At 36.0% G+C, this 19949-nt stretch overlaps 1 protein-coding gene across 2 annotated transcripts in view; it reads right to left on the bottom strand.

The window, feature by feature from the left end:
• Nucleotides 1–19949, bottom strand: part of Garem1 (GRB2 associated regulator of MAPK1 subtype 1) — a 174789-nt gene that overhangs the window by 117346 nt on the left and 37494 nt on the right. For both annotated transcript variants that reach the window (XM_042675335.1, XM_042675334.1), the window contains exon 2: nt 74–214. In XM_042675335.1, the coding sequence (XP_042531269.1) occupies nt 74–214 (141 nt within the window). The remainder of the gene's footprint in view (nt 1–73; nt 215–19949) is intronic.

Raw genomic sequence — 19949 nt, forward strand, 5'->3', positions numbered from 1 at the left:
AAGGAAAAGCATGAACTTTCTAAGTCTCCTTTCTCCTTTCTTGCCTGTTCCTGACCCTTGAGAGGTATCTTACCTGCATAATGTACTGGAATCTCTATCTTTGGCCCAATGACATAGTGGCCCTCCTCCAGACTGTGGGCAGTGATGGTGGTCCACTGACGACATGAATGGATCAGAAGATAGTCATTCTCTCGCAACCCTTCTATGCATTCTCCTGGAAAACAAACAATTTTATGTAAGAAAATTGTAATTCACATCTCCTTACTCCATGCTTTGCAATAAAATCTCTTTAGGTAAATTTTGATATGCAGAAGCTGATAACTAATAGTAAGGTAGAAAAAAGTCTACCCTTGATTTAAAAAAAAAAAAAAAAGTAAAAGTATTCCATACCAAGTTGAAAAATGGACACAGGATTTCATAAAAATGTTTTCTATATATCTGGCAAATACTTCACTGTACGGAACAGTTAATTTCAATGGTAGTTTTTAAAAGTACGTACAGTGCAGTAGGCACTGTTTTGAACATACGTGTGTATGTATAGATATTTTCATATATATTCATGTATTATATATTCATATATTTTATGTAATAAAAACTTTTAAGGAGTTACTGTTCCTCCTTTACAGGTAAGAAAGAAAAATCATGGTCCAGAATATTAGGTAACTTGTCTAAACTCAGATTTAAAAAGCAGAAAAATGATATCTTTTTTTCTTTTTTTCTTCTTGGTTGGTTGTGGGACTTGAGCTCAGGGCCTGGGTACTATTCCTGAGTTCTTTTGCTCAAGGCTAGCACTCTATCATGTTAAGCCACCATGCCACTTTTGATTTTCTGGTGGTTAACTGAAAGTAAGATTCTCATGGCCTTCCCTCCCAGACTGGCTTTGAGTCACGATCCTCAGATCTCAGCCTACTGAGTAGCTACACAGGTGTGAGCCACTACTGCCCGGAAAAAGTGAGAATTTAAAGTGGGAATTATTTAGGCCCACAACTTCTTTTAATCACTATAATAAATAATAAGCTGTGTCTCTGTTGAAAGAATACTTGGAGTCAAATGTGTATATTTCCTTTTAAATATGTCTGCCAGCTCTCTCTGGACTTATCCCAAACCTCCCAATCAATTAAATATAATGAAGTTTTATAGCATCCAAATGAAATTATTTTTCATTTTAATATTCTCTGAAGTACCTTTCTGGCCTTTGAACTGATAAGAAACTAGTTTAAAAGAGAAATCCACTCCCTAAAATGTAAAAAATGTTTTTCATATGCTGACATAATCCATCCCATTAATTCAGGGTTAGTTATCTGAAATGTTCCATGAAATACCTGAAAAGACTAATTCCTTCATACAGAAAACACCTTCTTATTTTTTATATTAACTTTATTATAGTAATTAAGACTTATTAGTAAGATAATATTGTGTTTTGAAATGGCATTTGCAGATCTCTCTAGAATAAAAAGATTCAGTACTTTTCCAATTAATAGAGAAGGCAATAATGGACAACTTTGACTATTCCAACTATAAACTAAATTTTTTCCAAATCAATAAATGCAACCATGTTTAAAACAGCCTTAATACAAGAATATTATATCTTTGTGGTAGAAAATACAGTGAAATGTTTTGTCTTTTGAAGAAAGGGGGAGGGGGAAACAAACAACTGGAGGTAGAGATACATGAGCAAGAATGGAAGGGCCTAATTATTCATTAAAGGGTTGTTCCAAACCTCATTCCTCTGCCCTTCATGCTTTAGAAAGACTGGGCTTTTCTTGAAGACATCTCCAAGGGGCCACTATTATTTAAGAGCCAGCTCTTTTCTTTCCTCAAGAATGTTAGGGCAAGATGGAAATCAGCCAGAAGCTGCATGGTAAGCTTTCCACTCCTGCCATCCCCAGGAGAGGGCAGGCATATAGTAGGCAGAATAGTTATAAACACCAGAATGGGTGTGTGGGAGGTGGGGGGGAGGGCGGGAGGAAGGGGAGGGAAGTTTAGCACACCTGATCTTATTAGTATCATGCCACTCACTGACTGGATGATCTTGGCCAGATCAAATCTGCTTTTCACTTAGGATGTAGTTCCTGTTTCACAGGTAATATATAGTAACAGAGAACAGATAATGTTTAGCACCAAGTCTGGCAAATTAGAATTAATTAGGAAACATGAGCTATTAACTTTATTGTAACTGGTTTTCCCTAAAATTTAATCCTTATGTAAACATTGTAATTTAGGTCAAGTTATCCTTTAACAGGTTACAAAATGACCTTCAGAACAGTCAAGAAACTCAGTCACTCAGGTAGCAAGTGGCACAAAATGACTTTAGTGCCCATCTACATTTTTTCTTCATCTTTTTGCCACTGCACTATCCTGTGCCTCACAGAACAATGACAATAACCCAAGAAACAGGAAGAAGCTAATCTTCACATGTGTATTTCACTCATTCCCTCAAGTAACATGACAAGCCTGGATCTAAACATTAATATTTGTCAGTGAGCAAAACAAAGTGCTTAATATCCAACAGGGAGGAGGAGACAGCTGATAACAGACAGCAAAAGAATGATTACATTACAAACTAAATAGAAGATGAGAGGTCCAAAGAAAAACTAAATATATGGGAAGGGAATTTTGTATTTGTTATTTAAAAGTATTTTTCATTCAACTGTCCAGCAAACATCTACTTTTACTCAGTATTTTTATTCAACAGGAATGGAGGAGTCAGAACAATATAATGAATACTTGGCTCCCAAATTGAAGTCCACATTCTCAATATTGCAGTGTGCTTATGAATAATATTATGTAAGGCAGGGCAAAACCCATGCTGGCTGAGAGGACAAAATATCTCAAGTAGAGATGGGGACTTCAGCAGAGAAGATGAAGGAAAGCATTAAGAGAAAATATAGCAACTGAGATGTTCCTCCTCAGATGAGAAGGAGACAATGGGGAGCCATTGAAGGATAGAGGAATGACCAAATCTCTGCTTTAGGAAAATTAATCTGATAGTAGTACAAAAGATGGATCTAAGTAAGAAGAAGCCAGAGCCATGAAGCATATGCGTGGCTCAAGGTAGAATACACTGCCATTCAGGGAAAAGAGAAAAATGTCATTCTCTCCAACTAAATGGTTGTATCATAAAAGCTGTTTTAATTTTATTCCACAGTGGGCTCTAAAGAGGCAGCCATGAAACAATTGTAGTCAAGTTAATCAAAATGAAAATTTAATGTTAAATGCTACTGCTTGCTCTTGTAGTAAGCATTCTGGCAAGAGGATTCGGAATGATTTTCAAAGCCAGAACGTAGTGAAAAAACAACAAAAAACCCAATGCCTTCTTTTTAGCTTACATCTTTTTAATATTTTAAAAAAACTGAACCTGTGTCTGCTTTAGGCAAAGTAACTTTAATAAAAATTGTCTAGAAATAAAGCTTAAAATATCCTAGGGTAGGCCACTCATAGACTATGATACCACATTAAACAAGTTCAGAAAGTAAACAGTATTGTGATATAATTGTCCTTTTGCGTAACTACTATGCATAACATACTGAAATGTATATATTTTGCTCATGGATATAGTAACAAGAAGTCTAAAAGAATGGTTTGTTAAATTCCAAAATATGTGAGCACCATCCTGAGATCTGGCATGTTAGCATGATGCTGGGACATACTTTATTTCCCTATTTTGACCCTTATATTTTTACATTCCTGCTTTAAAAAACAAACAAACAACTTTTTAACACTACTTTAACTTCAGAGTAATCTGCTTTAAACAAGATTCAACATCAAAATCAAAAATAAGTATTTGTAAGCTGGACATAAAGAACTGAGTAACTTGTCTTTCTGATCTTTGGTCCAAAATATTCTTTGGAGTCAACTTTCTTGTTACCTTCTCTCAATGTTTGCGTTAAAGGTTGGCTATAAAGTAATACTGCTGACCTATTCTCCTTTTCTCTCGTCTTTACAGTGTTTCACATTTCTCAAAGGCTCAGAGACAACTCCCCCATCCATATCACCAACCGTTAATTTTCATTCTAAAAACTATTCTGGCTTTGTATTTTCTACATATTTCTAACTGGATGTCATAGTGTCATGTGTTATGCATCTTACATTCATCCAATAGATACTTATTGAGGACCAACTATGCTGAAAGACCTAGCAGTACACCACAGTGGACCAAGTAAGTACCTACCCTCACAAAGCTATCATTATTTTTCATTCTTCTCATTTATAGAAATATTATTATTGATAGAACTCTTTAAATACACTAATCAACTGTTCTGCTCACGTGCCTCAACAGTTCCCACTCCTTCCTTGGCCCAGTGCTTGAGGGCTGTGATCTAGTTCCAAAGGAATCTATTGCTTTATGTCCTTAATCTAGAGCCCAACAAGACTGTTCTCTGTTTACCTATTGTCTGCACTGTCACACAACTGAGTCCTCTTCTCACCATCATTCCTCTGCTATACTGTTTCTCTACCTTCCAACCTTGAGACACGGGCATTGTATTCCTGACTCAAATCCTAATTGTATTTAAGCTTATATTTCCATGTTGAATTTATAAACTTTTTAAGGTATGAACACAAGACATGTAGGTCAACTTATTAATGCTGTACATTAACATGTAAAATGAAATTAAAATAATGTAAAAGAGTTGGAATTATCAGAATGTTTTCCCCTTTTAAAACTGGTGCAGCTGGGCAATGGTGGCTCCTGCGCGTAATCCTAGCTACTTGGAAGGCTGAGACTGTAGTTTGAATAGTCCATAATAGTCTTATCTCTAGTTAACCACCAAAAAGCCTGAAGTGGAGCTCTGGCTCAGTCTTGAAAAAAAGCAAAAAGACATTGCCCAAGCTCTAAGTTCAAGCAGCATAACCAACAACAACACTGAAACTCTAGTGCACATTTTTTCCAAAGTTAAGAAACATAACTGTAAGGGTTAAGGAACAGAGACATTCAGAAGTATAAATGAAAGTTTCTTATATCATTCCACCTTACTAATGCCCAGAGCAATGCAACAGAGCAACCCAGACTCACCCCCTTTCAGTTTTGTTGTGCTGTCTAAAGACTGTAATAGCTTTACTTAGAATATCTCCCTTATACTGAATATTACTTACAGTGCTCATAACTATTTTAGCTTTGTACATCATTACAGTTGAATAAGATTTACTGTGTAACTACAGTGCCTGTGTAACTTAGAATAGTTCTGAATCAGTCCAAGTAGTTATATAACTAACATCTTTCATAGTAGTCAGACCTCTACTAAATTTTTGAACATGAAGAGGAGGTACAGTCTGAATATCCTTAATTAAAAAAAAAAAAGTTAAAGGATCAACATGATGTTGTAGTGGAAATCTCCACCCTTGTGCTCATGTAAGCCCTTCACACTAAAAATAGTATCCAAAATTGCTTTTAGAAGTCCAGAGCTGGTAGCTCATGCCTATAATCCTGGCTACTCAGGAGACTGAGATATGAGGATCACAGTTTGAAGCCAGATTGGGCAAAAAAGTCCATGAGACTCTTATCTACAATAAACTACTCAGAAAAAGCCAGAAGTGACACTGTGGCTCAACTGGCAGAGCACAAGCCTTGAGCACAAAGGGGCTCAGAGACAGTGCCCAGGCCCTGAGGTCAAGCCCCAGGACTGACCCCTCAAAATTGCTTTTAGGCTGTGTATAAGAGCCTAAACAAAATTCTATGTTTAGACTTAGATCTCATCCCCTGAATATATTTGCAAATATTCCAAAATCTAGAAAAAAAATATATATGTACCTACCTGAATGACTTATTTGCTGATAGTAAACCTTCGAGTTTACTTCTACTAAGTTTTCTCTTAATGTTGAGATGAATCCAGAAAATAAAAGACAAATATTCACATTGCTTTTTTTTTTTTTGCTACTCTTAAGTTACAAAGAACACACCCTGGTTAGCAGAACAAAGAAAAGGCCAAATATATGTGACTTTAGTAAATTAAAATATTTTTATTTTCTACACTTGTGTTCTTTATTCTTTGTGGTATTTCACACCACACTTACAGCTTACAGCTGTGTCTCTACAGATACTGTCTTTTAATCCTTGTAACACACAGAATACAAATATATGCCCTTATATTGCTAATTAATTTTCTTCAAAAGTATACTTTATTACTGATTAGCATGGCTCCTTCTCAGAATCTTAGGAGAACCCTGTCCACAGAGTTCCCTCAAATATTTGTTGCAAGAGTAGTAAATCCCCATTAAAACAATCAGATTCATTAGTGTTTGTGAAACAAGAATCTGACTGACTGAAGTTGCTATTGTTTTTTATCAGCTGATTCTTATGTCTAGATAGATTATAATAATTGGTCAATTAATAGATGATATTTATGCTGTTTATCATTTATATAATTTGAGTTATCCTAGCTACTTAATTCAACACAAAAGTTAATTAAGTTAGTAATACTGTAATTATATTGTACTTATAATTTCTTTTTATAATTGTTATTGTAAAGGTGATATACAAAGGGGTTACAATTACATCAGTCAGGTAATGAGTACATTTCTTTTTGAACAGAACCCTTTCCCTTGCTTTCTCCCAGCGTTTTTCTCCCATCCCTCCACCCAAAGTTGTATAATTCATTTTCAACACAGTGTCTAGTGAGTACCACTCCTGCATTTGTTCACCCTTTGTTCTACCATTTCTGTGCTCCCCTTGCACCTTCCCCAAAACAAACTTATATACAAGACAAAAGATACAGAAGAAAAAAAATAACAAAAAGCTCCTTGTTTCCATTTCTGGAGTTCATTTAGATAAATATCATTTTATATGATCATATGTATAATTTCTTATTGTTAATACATAACACATTAGTTGAACTACATGTTCACTTGATCTTACAATCCTTTTCATGTTTAAAGGAGCCAAACCACTGTATTTCTCTCACAACCTAAAAAAAATATTTAAAATACCTTCCACACTAGGAGCTAGCTGATTAGTACAAGAGATCACACTGCTGGATGCCCTTGCTGCTACCGTTGCCACATCATCGAGTTCTAGCCAATGATGTGTGAGTAGCCATGACATTTCTACATCCTGTCCTGGTCTTACCCATAAAAGCAACTCACAAGCTAGCGTCTGTACTTTTTCCTCCACTCATGGCTAAATACTGATTCTCAGAAACATCTTGGATCAAGGTGAAGACTGCTGCCAGTTGTATGGATTCCTTAATTTATCCATAGTAGAATAAACCAGCCACCCTGTCCTGACAACACACTGGATTGCTATGTGAGAAATATCCTTCCACTGTGAAAGTATGCCACGGATGGTAGACATTCCCTTTTTTGTTGTTACAGTCATGAGCCTACCTGAACTGAAACATCTGTAGACAAAACCTCAGCACCTGCAGTCTCCTGACTACCATAATTCTTCATAAATACCAACTTGCCTTCATGTCCCAAAAGTAGCTTAGAGTCATAAATCCCTGTCTTCATTCTTATATATTTTTTATAAATTGAGGAATACAATTAAATGTAATTTAGTTAGTATCTTTAAAAATTTCCAATGTATGAGGTCCTAGTGGTTTACTGTCTCCCAGACAATCAAGAATAGAATTCAATATTGTGGTAGTAGTCTCCGTCCCAAGGGACTGCAATCCAAATGATGTGGGAAGGAAGGGGATGTGCGGAGGAGGAGATGAAGACATGACATCACAGCAAACTGCTGGAGAAGACTCAAAGAGCAATCACAAGATAAAAACCTACACTGTTTTGTCTGCAATGCAAAGGCAGTAGGACATTCCAAAGAGGAAACAATAGAAGGGAAGCAATTCCTAAGAAGTAATTGGCAACTTTTGAGATGGAGAAACTATAAAGCAATCTGGTAGGATATGGTTATAAGAAATCACTAAAGCATGGGCTGGGAAGCTGGCTCAGTGGTAGAGTGCTTGCCTTGCATGCCTGAGGCCCTGGATTCCATTCCTCAGCACCACATAAGCAAAAAGAAAAAAGCCGGAAGTGGCGCTGTGGCTCAAGTGGTAGAGTGCTAGCCTTGAGCTGAAGAGCTGAGGGACAGCACTCAGTACCAGAGTTCAGGCCCCATGACTGGACAAAAAAAAAAAAAAAAAAGAAATCACTAAAGCACAGGTAATAATTTTAAATCAATGGGAACTGAAGAACTCAAAGCTCCAGAAAGAAGAGAAAAGAATGCCATTAGCTTAATGGTTGAAGTATTATAAGAATGTGTAGGATTGGAGAGAAAGGAATGGCCATCAGAGCAAGATAAAACTTAATGGGTGCTTAAAATTATTAGCTACACATACTAAGCCATCTAAAAATGTAATTATTAGTCCTCAAATTCCTCAGGTCACAACATTCTCTCAGGCATCTCAAATTGTATAGAATTAGTGTCTTCTTTTAAAATTTTTGTAGTATTTATAAATTATCTTGTGCTATTTGACATTTCATGGGTTTATCATGTTTTTCTGGTTAAGCTGTGGCATTCTAGGGACTGATTCCTTGCTGGACTTTCACTGTCCTGTTTCCAGACAACAGTCAATCACCTATCTGCTATCAATAAACAATCAATGGCTTAGGTCTCAAATACTCAAATAGGTACAGATGGAATTAAAGATATTTGCCTCCTTTTCATCTTACATAAGACAAATCTAAGAGCAATTCTGTTTTCTCAGACTTCTCCTTATATTCCCAATAGATTATTAGTGCTCAATATGTTATTATTTCAGATTAACAGGAAACTTTTCATTAAATTGGGTTGGCCACAGTAATTTCTATCAGTTTTTTTTGTTCTTGCAATTCATTTTTAACTACAGTATGGAAAAGTTAGCAGATATCCAGCATTATACCGTTCACTCGTCTTCAATAACAATCCCTTATATTAGCAGGGCACATGGCTGTCCAGAATACAGAATGTTGTTACCAGCTCCCGTAGTCATTAGGTGTAACAACATAACTAAGTAATAGGAAGATATAATGGTTTGCTGCTTCTGGACAATTTCTTAAATAGAATATAAAACATATGGCTTTTCATGTCTAGATTATATTCTTGGCATAATGATTTCAGGGTTTATCTACATTGTAGCACATATCAGTAATTTTTTATTGCTAAATAATTATGCATGGCTATTATCAACTTTTATTTATTAATTTATTATTTTAACAAGTGGCTCTCCTACTTGGGTGACTCTTCTAATCCCTTTTAGTGTTGATTATATTCTAGCTAGAGTCTCTCACTTTATTGCTCAGGCCAGCCTGAACTACAATTCTCCAGGGCTTCCTCTCTATGCTGGGATGACAACAAGCACCACTGTACTCAGCCATTGGTTGAAATAGAGTCTTACAAACATTTTTTTTTCCTTGTCTGAGTAGGCCTCCCAGGTAGCTAAGATTATAGGCTTAAGCCATGCAAGTTCCTTAGACTATTTTTACTTTGAGTGCCTATACATAAAATAGATGGGAATTCCTCTGTATACCCCATCTAGACCATTAGCTCCATTATCTCCTTTTGTGTTTGTCTGTATGCCACAACACAACATTGCTGTGCAAAAAAAAAAAAATGCTGTCAAGTGAATAATCTTGGGTAAAAGTTGAAAAATAGTGACATCAAGCAAATCTAAATATAAATTAAGTACTTGGTATTACTCAACATTTAAGTTCCTCAAAGAAAGCAGAGTACTTTTACAAGTACTTTCTTCTATTGATATTTCTCTCCTTACCCTAAATAACATCAACATAGCTACATTGTCTAAGGTTGTATTTTTGGATGAATACTTTTTCACAGGCTTAAAAACTATAGTAACCTTGAGTTCAACTCAAGCCAAAGGATTGTGTTTTCAAGTTTTATTCTTTACTGTGAATTCTCAGTAAGAAAAGAAGGAAATGGAGATTGATTTAGACAAATCAATAAAGTGGTAATATGCTCAAAGAACTCCATGGTGCAATCTAAACAAAAACGGGATATATGATCCAAAGAGAATAAAAAATGAGTAGGGATATATATTCCCTCTTTTAAAATGAACTCTTGAACAAAGGACTCCTTTTTTAACAGTAGATTTACTAGGAATTATACCTAATAGATTCTTGCCATATGAAACAGAAGTATGCCAACTTAAGTTAAACCTGAAACTTTATGCTCTGAGATACTGAACCATACCTAACATTCAAAAGATAAAAATCCTGTTCAAAACAATTCTTAGAAAAACAGGTGACCAACTATAGTTCCAGTACTTTACAACATCTGCAATATACTAAATCTCTCAGCCGAGTGACCAGATATTTCAAGCAGGCGAGGAAGGGCCTCAGTATTATATAAGAAAGTTCTTCTTCGAAGATCAATTAAATTATAATATATGGACATTCTTTTAGTAAGTCAGATACATGCAGTTTGTCCTACAGCAAACTTCAGTAGGATAATGATTTGATTTGTGTAGCATGCATTTTTGACTGTGAGCAGATGTTCATACAGACTGAGTGACCCACAAAAGCTGGCCAAGGGTCACCTCAGGCTCACCAGGTATCAAAGGCCAAATGACCATTATTTTAAGTAGTTATACAAGGATTTTCAACTCAACATGTTACTTTATAAAGACAATGCATCTTGATCAGTTTTTCTGAGTGATAATTTTGAGTGGCACAGTACCAATTAAATTTGAAATGGTTTATGCTAAGATAGAGCACTTTCATTCGATAACTGACAAAATGTACACAAAATTCCCAATCACTTTGTAGCAACAGAAAATACAGAACCCAATTTCCCGTTGTATATCTCAATGTAGCACCAAAGCTATTGCGAGTGACAGCTAGGTGAATACCAGGAAGAACTATTCAGCTGGCTTTGAAGTCTGAGTGCTGACTGTGAATCCCCATGTTGTGCTCCTAATTTTCTAATCTGAAATGTGAGAATAATACCTCTTTCATAAACTATCATGAATATTAAATGAGAAAGCTAGTAGGGGCATTCTTCAGATCATAAATGCCACATAAGTGCCAACTGCTAAAAAAAAAAAAAAAAAAAGGTTAGTTTACACTGTGCTTCCCCCACCCCCCCATCATGAAAACCAATCACTTGTTGCTTTAGGTGTACTAGAAAAAGAGGCTTGGGCTAACACCAAAGAATGACTGAGGATAAGGAGGGTGGAAGTATACTGTTTAAATATGAAAATAGAACAATAAAACTTGTTGAAATAGTTTTAAGAAGGAGGTATGGGAGAGTGATACAGGAAGTAAGACTGATTTGAATGTGTTGTACACAGGTATAAAATGTCATACTGAAATCCTCCTCCTGTAACTAATTACACTAATAATGATTGTTTAAAAAACTAGTCATCACTTGATTTGTTCTGTTTATCCTTACCTCTTTGTATTGTGACTCTAGAAACTGCACCAGCATTAAGGAAAGGGGAAAAAGGTAGGTATTATTTGAATATTTACCATTTTAGGTTCTTCTTAGGCCTATTGCCAATGAAATAATATAAACATTTTTCTCAAATGAGGTGACAAGTACTATTTATATATTCAAAGAAATGGGCATCTTATTAAAGTATAATGTATGTTAAACACAGAAACGTTAAGCCTTAGAGATCATCTAAATTCAACCTTTTCTCCAAAGAAGATTTAAGGAAATAAAGAATACCAGGTGGGCTGGGAAGGTGGCTCAATTCCTCAGCACCACATAAGCAAAAAGAAAAAAGCCGGAAGTGGCGCTGTGGCTCAAGTGGTAGAGCGCTAGCCTTGAGCTGAAGAGCTGAGGGACAGTGCCCAGGCCCAGAGTTCAGGCCCCACAACCGGACTCAAAAAAAAAAAAAAAAAAAAGAATACCAGGTATGGTGGTAACATACATGTCTATAATCTCAGGTAATCGAGAAGTGAAGTATGACAGGACACAAAGTTAGAAAGACTCCATGTCAACCAAGAAAGCTGGTGTGTTGTTGTTGCATGCCTGGTGAGGAAGAGGTAAAAAGGCACAACCTAAGACTGGGCTTGACCACAAACACAAGACCCTACTGAAACAGAAGGAACGGAGGCATGTCTCAAGTGCCTACTAAGTGTAATGTCCTGAGTAAAAACCCAGTACTGCCAAGAAAAGAAAGCAAACCCGTAAATTATGGTATTTAACACAGAAACTTTAAGTTTCATATGTTGTACCTGACTACAGGTTATATAGTTACCTATTAAAAAAACAGAACCAGATTTGCATGTCCCACAGGGATATTTTTATATGCTAAATGCTACAATAACTTTTGAAGACAATTGCTTAGTTTGTGACAATCAATACAAAATATATTGTAACTAATATATCACAGTGTAATTTTACCTAGGAACCCATCTTTTAGGAGAGAAACCATATTTACTTCCAAAAAAATTTTTTTTGGGGTCCAGTCGTGGGGCCTGAACTCTGGGCCTGGGCGCTGTCCCTCAGCTCTTCAGCTCAAGGCTAGTGCTCTACCACTTGAGTCACAGCGCCACTTCTGGCTTTTTTCTTTTTGCTTATGTGGTGCTGAGGAATCAAACCCAGGGCCTCAGGCATGCAAGGCAAGCACTCTACCACTGAGCCAACTTTCCAGCCCACTTCCAAAAATTTTTTAAAAATTAAGATACTAGGGTAAGATTAAAAAATGAGAAACAAGAAAAAAAATTAGGGATGTGCCCCAGGTTACACATCAGTATGGTATGGGTTTGGTTAACAAATTAATTTACCAGAAGCCAAGACACATTTAAGACCAAGCCAAAACAAAATGTATTCTAAAATAGTATTCACTATACTGAGATACTGTATATATTTGGAATCAGATGAAATCATTTTCTCTCAGCATACATAATCTTATGTGTTAAATAAGGATTTTAAAATAAAGCTTTAAAGCAGAGCTTTCTATTGCTATCAACTTACATATAAATAAAACTTGTAAACATCAGATGTCCTTTGTGAGACATCCTTACAACATTCTCTTAATTCAGCATGTTGTCAAATAGTACTTATTAAGCACTATTCTCGGTAACTAAAACAGAACAGTCCCTTGTTCTGTGTTGTAATTTGGCACAGACAAAATCCACAGAGGCCAGCCTTCCAAAGGGTATATCAGAACTGTTCTAAAGAAAGATCACAACACTAAGGCCCAAGGAAAAGGCACTTAAAATTCTGTACCAGTCCTAATTTAGTGTTTGTGATTGAGTAAAGGGTCAAATACATGATCACTTGGCTCCTTCCCCTCCACTATTTAACCCACTATGTGGGTTAGAGTACATTAACTGCTTAATAGTTATGAATTTGTCTGTATTTATGGATAGGAAGCACAAATAACTTAATCAGTTTACTAAACTATCATATGGCACAAATTTTATTTGAGATTTTTCCTATTGACAACTGTGCACATTTCATGAAGCAGGAGTTCCTGCTTTTTAAGTATAGTTTACTTTTTCTGGTTATTCCAACGATATCAATTTGAACACTGAATGGAAAACTCTGCCTCTGTAGTTTGATAATTGATGAAAGAAAGTCTCTTTTAAAAGCACAATAATTGATTTGTCTCCTGTACTATTTCATAATCTTGAACACAGGAGTTAGAAAGTATCCAGATATAAAAGATGGCACAAGATAAAGTGATCATTTTGAAGCCAATTGCCAATTAATTGTGTGATGACTGTAAGTCAACAAATATTCAAGTGAAGGAACTCTCAGTCCTCTCCTAAGAGGATATATGGAACAGTAAATCTGACTTATTCCTCTTTTGTAAGAAGCATAAAGAGAAAGTGAACAATTTCTCAGCATTCCTTTCATGAAACCCTTCACATATCCAAAACAGTTTTTAAGTAGTAGCCTCTTAAATTTATCATAGAAAAGAATATATAAGAAAGAGGAACTCCTTTATTCTTTCCTTATGGGTCTTACTGTGTGTGTGTGTGTGTGTGTGTGTGTGGTTGTTGTTGTTTTTAATAACCCTTTCATTGCTTCTGTTGCTCTTCCTTAGACCTTTTCTAGTTTTCTTTCTTTAATTTGAGAGCACAAAAGAGAATGTAAAATGTTCAATTAAGGCCCACTAAACAAATGGCAAAGCAGGATTATTTTATTGTTCTTAAAAACAGTATTCTTTTACTAACATTAAAATACAAAACAGGTTTACGTCTATATAAGGCTCTTCCCCCAAGTTCACTGATGAGAAAAACTCAACTTCAAAGAAGAGAAATAGCCAGCTCAAAGTCACTCTGATAGGAAATGACAGAGCTGGAGGGAAGGCCAGGAGTGCCTGCCTCTTTGGCTCTATGTGGGCATCAAGAACTTGATTCTGAAATGATGACAATGTGATAGGAAAGGTGGCTGTGGCCTGGATACAAGGACTATATTATTATGTTCTGTCACATCCCAAGCATTTAAACTAGACATATGGAGATAAGTGATACTCAGTTTAAATTTAAACATCTAACATTGGTGAAAGAGAAAAACAGGCACTAAACTCACTTAGACAACTAAAATGACTCACAAATATTTCCAATTTTCCTTCCAACCATAAAAAATGTGACCTTTCAGAAATGCCACATCATTTATAGCTACATTAAAGCTAAATTTTCTAAAATTGAACGTTAAATCCTTTGTAGGTCTCAAAAAAGTTCCAACACACAACAGCATGAGTAAAGGAGAGGACTGTGGCCTAGGGGGACTTAAATATAATTGCACAAAAGAGTATAACTATATATGGAGGAAGAACATATTATAGACCTCTAAAAATGGTAATGGGTTATTTCAGCACAAAGGGAAGTCATCCCTTTAAAAAAATATCATACTATTAGAATGCAGTGATCTCTGAGAGCCAGAGCAGCCACACTTTGGCAACTAACATATGAAAATGGCTGAAAACCTGTATTGGCAAGTTTGATCAATTTTGTAACCTTCCTGAAGGCCACACACCATTAGAGGCTTTAATTATAATAAGCTGGTAAATTTAAACACAGAATTGGAATAAATGTCTCTTGGGTGTCCTGTCTAGTTTAATCCTTCTCCATTAAATAAATGGCAACTCATTCTCTAGAGGGGAAATTCTAGACACTACAGCATGCCAAATGCTTGGACTTCCTGGACACAGCTACATGGGTGACCCTTGATGAGCTATCAGACCATCATCGATCCTTTCTGTTCTCTTTCAGTCCAGTGTTGCATTCTTGTTCTTGGATTCTGGTCTCAATTATATTCTCCCTTTGGAACTAAGCAATTCATTTGTTTTGTAACATTTGAAAATCCTCATAAATGTTTACACTTTTTAAAAAGCATTTATGAATCCAGGTGCCAGTGTCTCGTGTCTATAATCTTTGCTACTCAGGGTATGAGATCTGAGTATCAAATTTGGAGACAGCCTGAGCAGACAAATCTAAGGGACTCATCTCCAATTTACTAGCGGAGAAGGAGGAGGAGGAGAAGGAAGAGGAGAAGGAGGAGGAAGCAGCAGCAGCAGCAGCAGGGATGGCTCAAGTACCAACCTTGAGTGAAAAAGGCAAGCCAGAGTGCAAGGTGCTGAGTTCAAGTCCCAGTACTAGTGTGCGCACGCATGCATGCATGTGCATGTGCATGCACACACGCACACACACAGCATTTATGGAATGAAATGTGTGAACCTTTGTGTCAACCCCATCCCTCCCCCTTCCAAAAACAAAACTGAAATGAAAACTTCAAGAAAATTTTTCTTTTATGAGATGGGGCAAGGGAGGGAAGCAAAATGAAATAAATCTTGGAATCTTCAATATATGGTCCAGATTATCTTTCACTCTTTCTATATAAGAGTAAGGGAAATGACCCATTTCAAATTTATATTCACTATTGAGCTTCTTTTATATTAATATCGGGCAATTCAGTAAAATCATATGACATTCTTCAACTAGCTATTAGAAACTAATTCCTCACAAGTCTTCCCAGTGATGTTCTAACACATTTTAATGATTTTGGAGGCAGTGATCCATCTCTTAGAATTATTTCTATCATGAGAATTAAGTATAAATTGTTCATAAAATCACTTCAACATTCTGGACATCTCTAAGAATGCCTCCAATATCACCAGTATACACGCCTCCACCTTTTCAACAAAACAAACCTCTCTTCTACTACAGCCACCTCACCTCAAAGGAGAAGCTGAATGCCGTTCTGAATTCTGATCCTACCATGATATTTTTGAACCCTTCAACATAGCACTTCAACTTCTAAAAGTGAGTTTAAGCTTCTGAAGACAGGAGAGGAGAAAGATACAGAAAGCTTAGCTCCCAGCTTCTTTTTCTGGCTCAGGTTTTTAATAAACGTTTTAATCTATGTTCATCAAGGACACTTTACTTCTCCAGTGAAAAACAGTGACCCAATTAGAGGTGAGCTTTCTTCTAAATAAAGAGCCATTCCTGATGCAGAAGAGGAATGGCATTCTTTCATCTTGTTAGTGGTATATATTATTCATGTCCAAAATCAAGAAATAGAGACTTCACAGTGTCCTACACTGTAAAGATTAGTTAACAGGGTCAAAAAAAAGCTCAGTAATTATAATATATATAACATATATTAAATATGTATATTATATATATATAATATATTATATATATTAGTCTGTTATAAACAATCCAGTAACATGAAATCAAGAATCATGGTATGGGAGTAACTTGGTTTCTAGCATATACCACAGTGTCATATTTTCGTTTGAGTTTTGAACTATAATAGTTGTTTTATGAGTTGTATGTGTGTTTTTTGTGTATGTGTGTGTGTATTGTATGTGCATATGTGCACGCATGTGCACATATGCATGCTGGTACTGGGCTTGAACTCAGGGCCTGGATGCTGTTCCTGAATTTCTTTTGCTCAAAGCTAGTGTTCTACCACCTGTGCCATGGCTCCACTGCTAGCTTTTGATGATAATTGAAGATAAGGGTCTTGAGGACTTTTCCTGCCCAGGCTGGCTTCAAACCATGATCTTCAGATTTCAGCCTCCTGAGTACCTAGAACTGCAGGCATGAGCCACAGGTACCTGTATGAGGTTTTGTTTTTTTTGTCTTGTTTATTTTTTACTTGTTATATGTCAAAAACCATGACATAACTTACCAGTCCAGTCTTAGAAGACTGTTCACATGCTATTATTCCAATAGTGATGAGAAAAGATAAGGGTTATTGCTGAGTAGGTATGAGTGGAGAGTTGATAAGTGGAAGAAACAATACTGAATGGCAAAGTTGCAAGGTATCAGTTACAAAAAAAAAAAAAAAAGATCAAAGACAGAATCATTTTAGGGTGTGCTAGTATTACTCCTGTATTCCACAAAATGAGAAATCTAATCTTCAAAATACTGTTTTACCAGATAAATCTTAAAGTATTACAAATTACATGCATGTAAGAAATACAGTCAAAACTGCTTTAAAAAGGGATGGAAGGGGCTGACCTTAGTAGCTTTAGAAACTGTTACTGACGTCATGCTGTAATTCTGTCAAGAAAAAAAGACTTGTATACAAATACTATAACCTAGTTGTTACTTTTTGAATAGGTTCATAAACTCATTCTGTATACTTGGGTGGAATAGGTAATAAGAAAATATATTGAAAGCAAAGAGGTCTAAGTCCAACTGGGATCTCAGGAGAGACAAAGCCTTTCCAGAAGTCTTTGGACTTCATAAATTCTGAATAGAATGCATGAGGAAGCATTCATTCTGTGGTCTCTATAAAGTAAGCAGTAGCAGGAACAATGGGAAAAACAGGAATTTGACATAGAAGCTCATCCATCTTCAAGCAATCCTATGACTGTGGTGGTGGTGGCAACAGGTGGGCAGGTCTCCAAAACTCCATAGAAAAAGAATACTTCCTGACCAGAGGAGCTGTGGTCCCAAGCATAAGGGGCAAATCACTGCTGCTTTTTTTTTTCCATCTCTCTGCTGTCTTGACAATTGGAGCAGAGGAAAAAAAAAAACATAGAATCCAAAGCTAGAGCATTTTGAACAAAGTATACTGTGGGATAATACTAGATTATAAACTCAAAAAATAATACAAATACCCATGAATCATATTCACTAATGATAATAAACATACAAATATAGGAGAAAATAAACCTTCCTTATGGAAGATTTTGGTTTAATAAAAATAGAAAGAATAAGGGAAGCAGAAAATCCCCATCAGGAGTTCTACCATAATATTGCTACAGGCAGATGAATGTTTAAAAGTTTTAAGGAGAAACAGGATATGTGATATGTGCACAGCCTGGAAGTACCTATTCTCCCACACACACACCAAAAATACAAAGGGAGCAGTAGTTCAATTACAATGGAGAAATGCAGTAGACTCCACCTTGACCAAATGATCAAGGTTAGCATCACGTTGATATAATGCATTGTGAAAAGTATATCACTCTGCCTCAAGGTACTGTTCAATAATGCACAATTAAAAGGAGAAAAAAACCACACAAATAAAAATTGAGGGATAGTATATACAATAAAAATAATAATAAATTTACAAAGTGTCAAGATCATGAACAGTAAGAAAAAATAGAAGTGCCATACATCATAGAAGTTTAAAAGCAAGGACAGTTCAATGTGACACAGGTTAGAAATTTTTAAAAGATAATAATAAACTCATAAAGTTGAAATAAAGCCTAACATAGTAATAAACCAATGCTAATTTCAAAGCTTCAAGGTTATTACTACAGTGAAGCAGTATGTTGAAGAGTATACAAGGAAGCTACTATTTTTGTTCTTCCTATAAACCTACAATTATACTAAAGAAAAAACTTCTTAAAATAAAACAAAACTAGCTATCTCAACAGAATATTACACACTTTCAGTGTGTATTCAAGGTGTATTTAACTTATAAGGAGATTATTTTTTACAATGGAGAAATCACTATGGTTAATAATGACAACAATTTTTTAAAATAACAGAACTAAAAATTAAAATTAGAACTTGGAAAATGCTGTTACGTAAAGAAAAGTAGTCAACTACAGGAGCAGAAAAATATTGCCATAGGTTTAAGAGTTCATGGAATCTCTGACGTTAGTACACCTACTTTCCTATGCGGAACTTAGGAGACAGAGGAGGGCATAGATGAGTGTGCTGGCACCATTCCAAGTGTTCTGTTGTTGTTTCAGCTTTTGTTGCTGTTGTTATTTTGGTTTTTTTGAGACAGGATCTTGCGTTCTCACTATGTTCATATTAGGCTCTTAAGTGATGAGGTTACAGATGTGTGCCACAACACTCCAGCTCTAGATGCTTAGCATGCATGATCTCAGCCCATCTTGTCATTTTGTGAGAGAAGTATGTTTTGTTTGTTTTTGCAATGCTGGGGATCAAACCCAGGGTTGCATGCACCTTACACAAGAGGTCTTTAGCAGCCAGGCTACATCTGTCCGCCTGTAGAAACAGTAGCCACGGTTTCAGTCAGCCAAGCAGCAGAACTGAGTTGAAACCTCAGGTCTAACAAACTTTGAAATGTCCTTCTCTTTCTCTGTATTTATTACCTCTGATAAAAACTGAGAGTAATTTTCCTGAGATAAAGGGCACAACTTCAGAGGCAAGGAGGAAGAGCGAGAGACATCAAAGGAACGAGTGCAATAAATATGTGAATGAAGACAACAGAAGGCAGAGCTAATTAAGTTGCTAAACAATAAAGGAAAGTTACTGAGGGAAGCAGCTTTGGATTAAGAGCTCTCAAGAAGAACTTGGGAGCTGAAGGAAAATGAAAAGGACCAAGGAAAAGCAATATAGAACCAGCCTATATATGAAAGCAGTTCTCTTGAGAAGCTCTGACGGTGAAGAAAGTAGGACAATGCCACACACAAGTCATCAAGGGTTTGCAGTCTTGCAAATACCATAGAAGGGACCAGTCCGTGTATGTGCACAAGTGCATGTGTGTGCAACATACATTGCCTTATATATAGTAATTCACAAATAAGAAAATCAACTATTACAATAGGAAGAGGACATCTACTTAACTACAGTCCTCTAACCTAAAGTATATAGCTCAGTGGTAAAGCCCTTGTTTACAT

This window comes from Dipodomys spectabilis, unplaced genomic scaffold (assembly GCF_019054845.1).
Source record: "Dipodomys spectabilis isolate Male_0828 unplaced genomic scaffold, ASM1905484v1 ptg000024l, whole genome shotgun sequence".
Classification (NCBI taxonomy): domain Eukaryota; kingdom Metazoa; phylum Chordata; class Mammalia; order Rodentia; family Heteromyidae; genus Dipodomys; species Dipodomys spectabilis.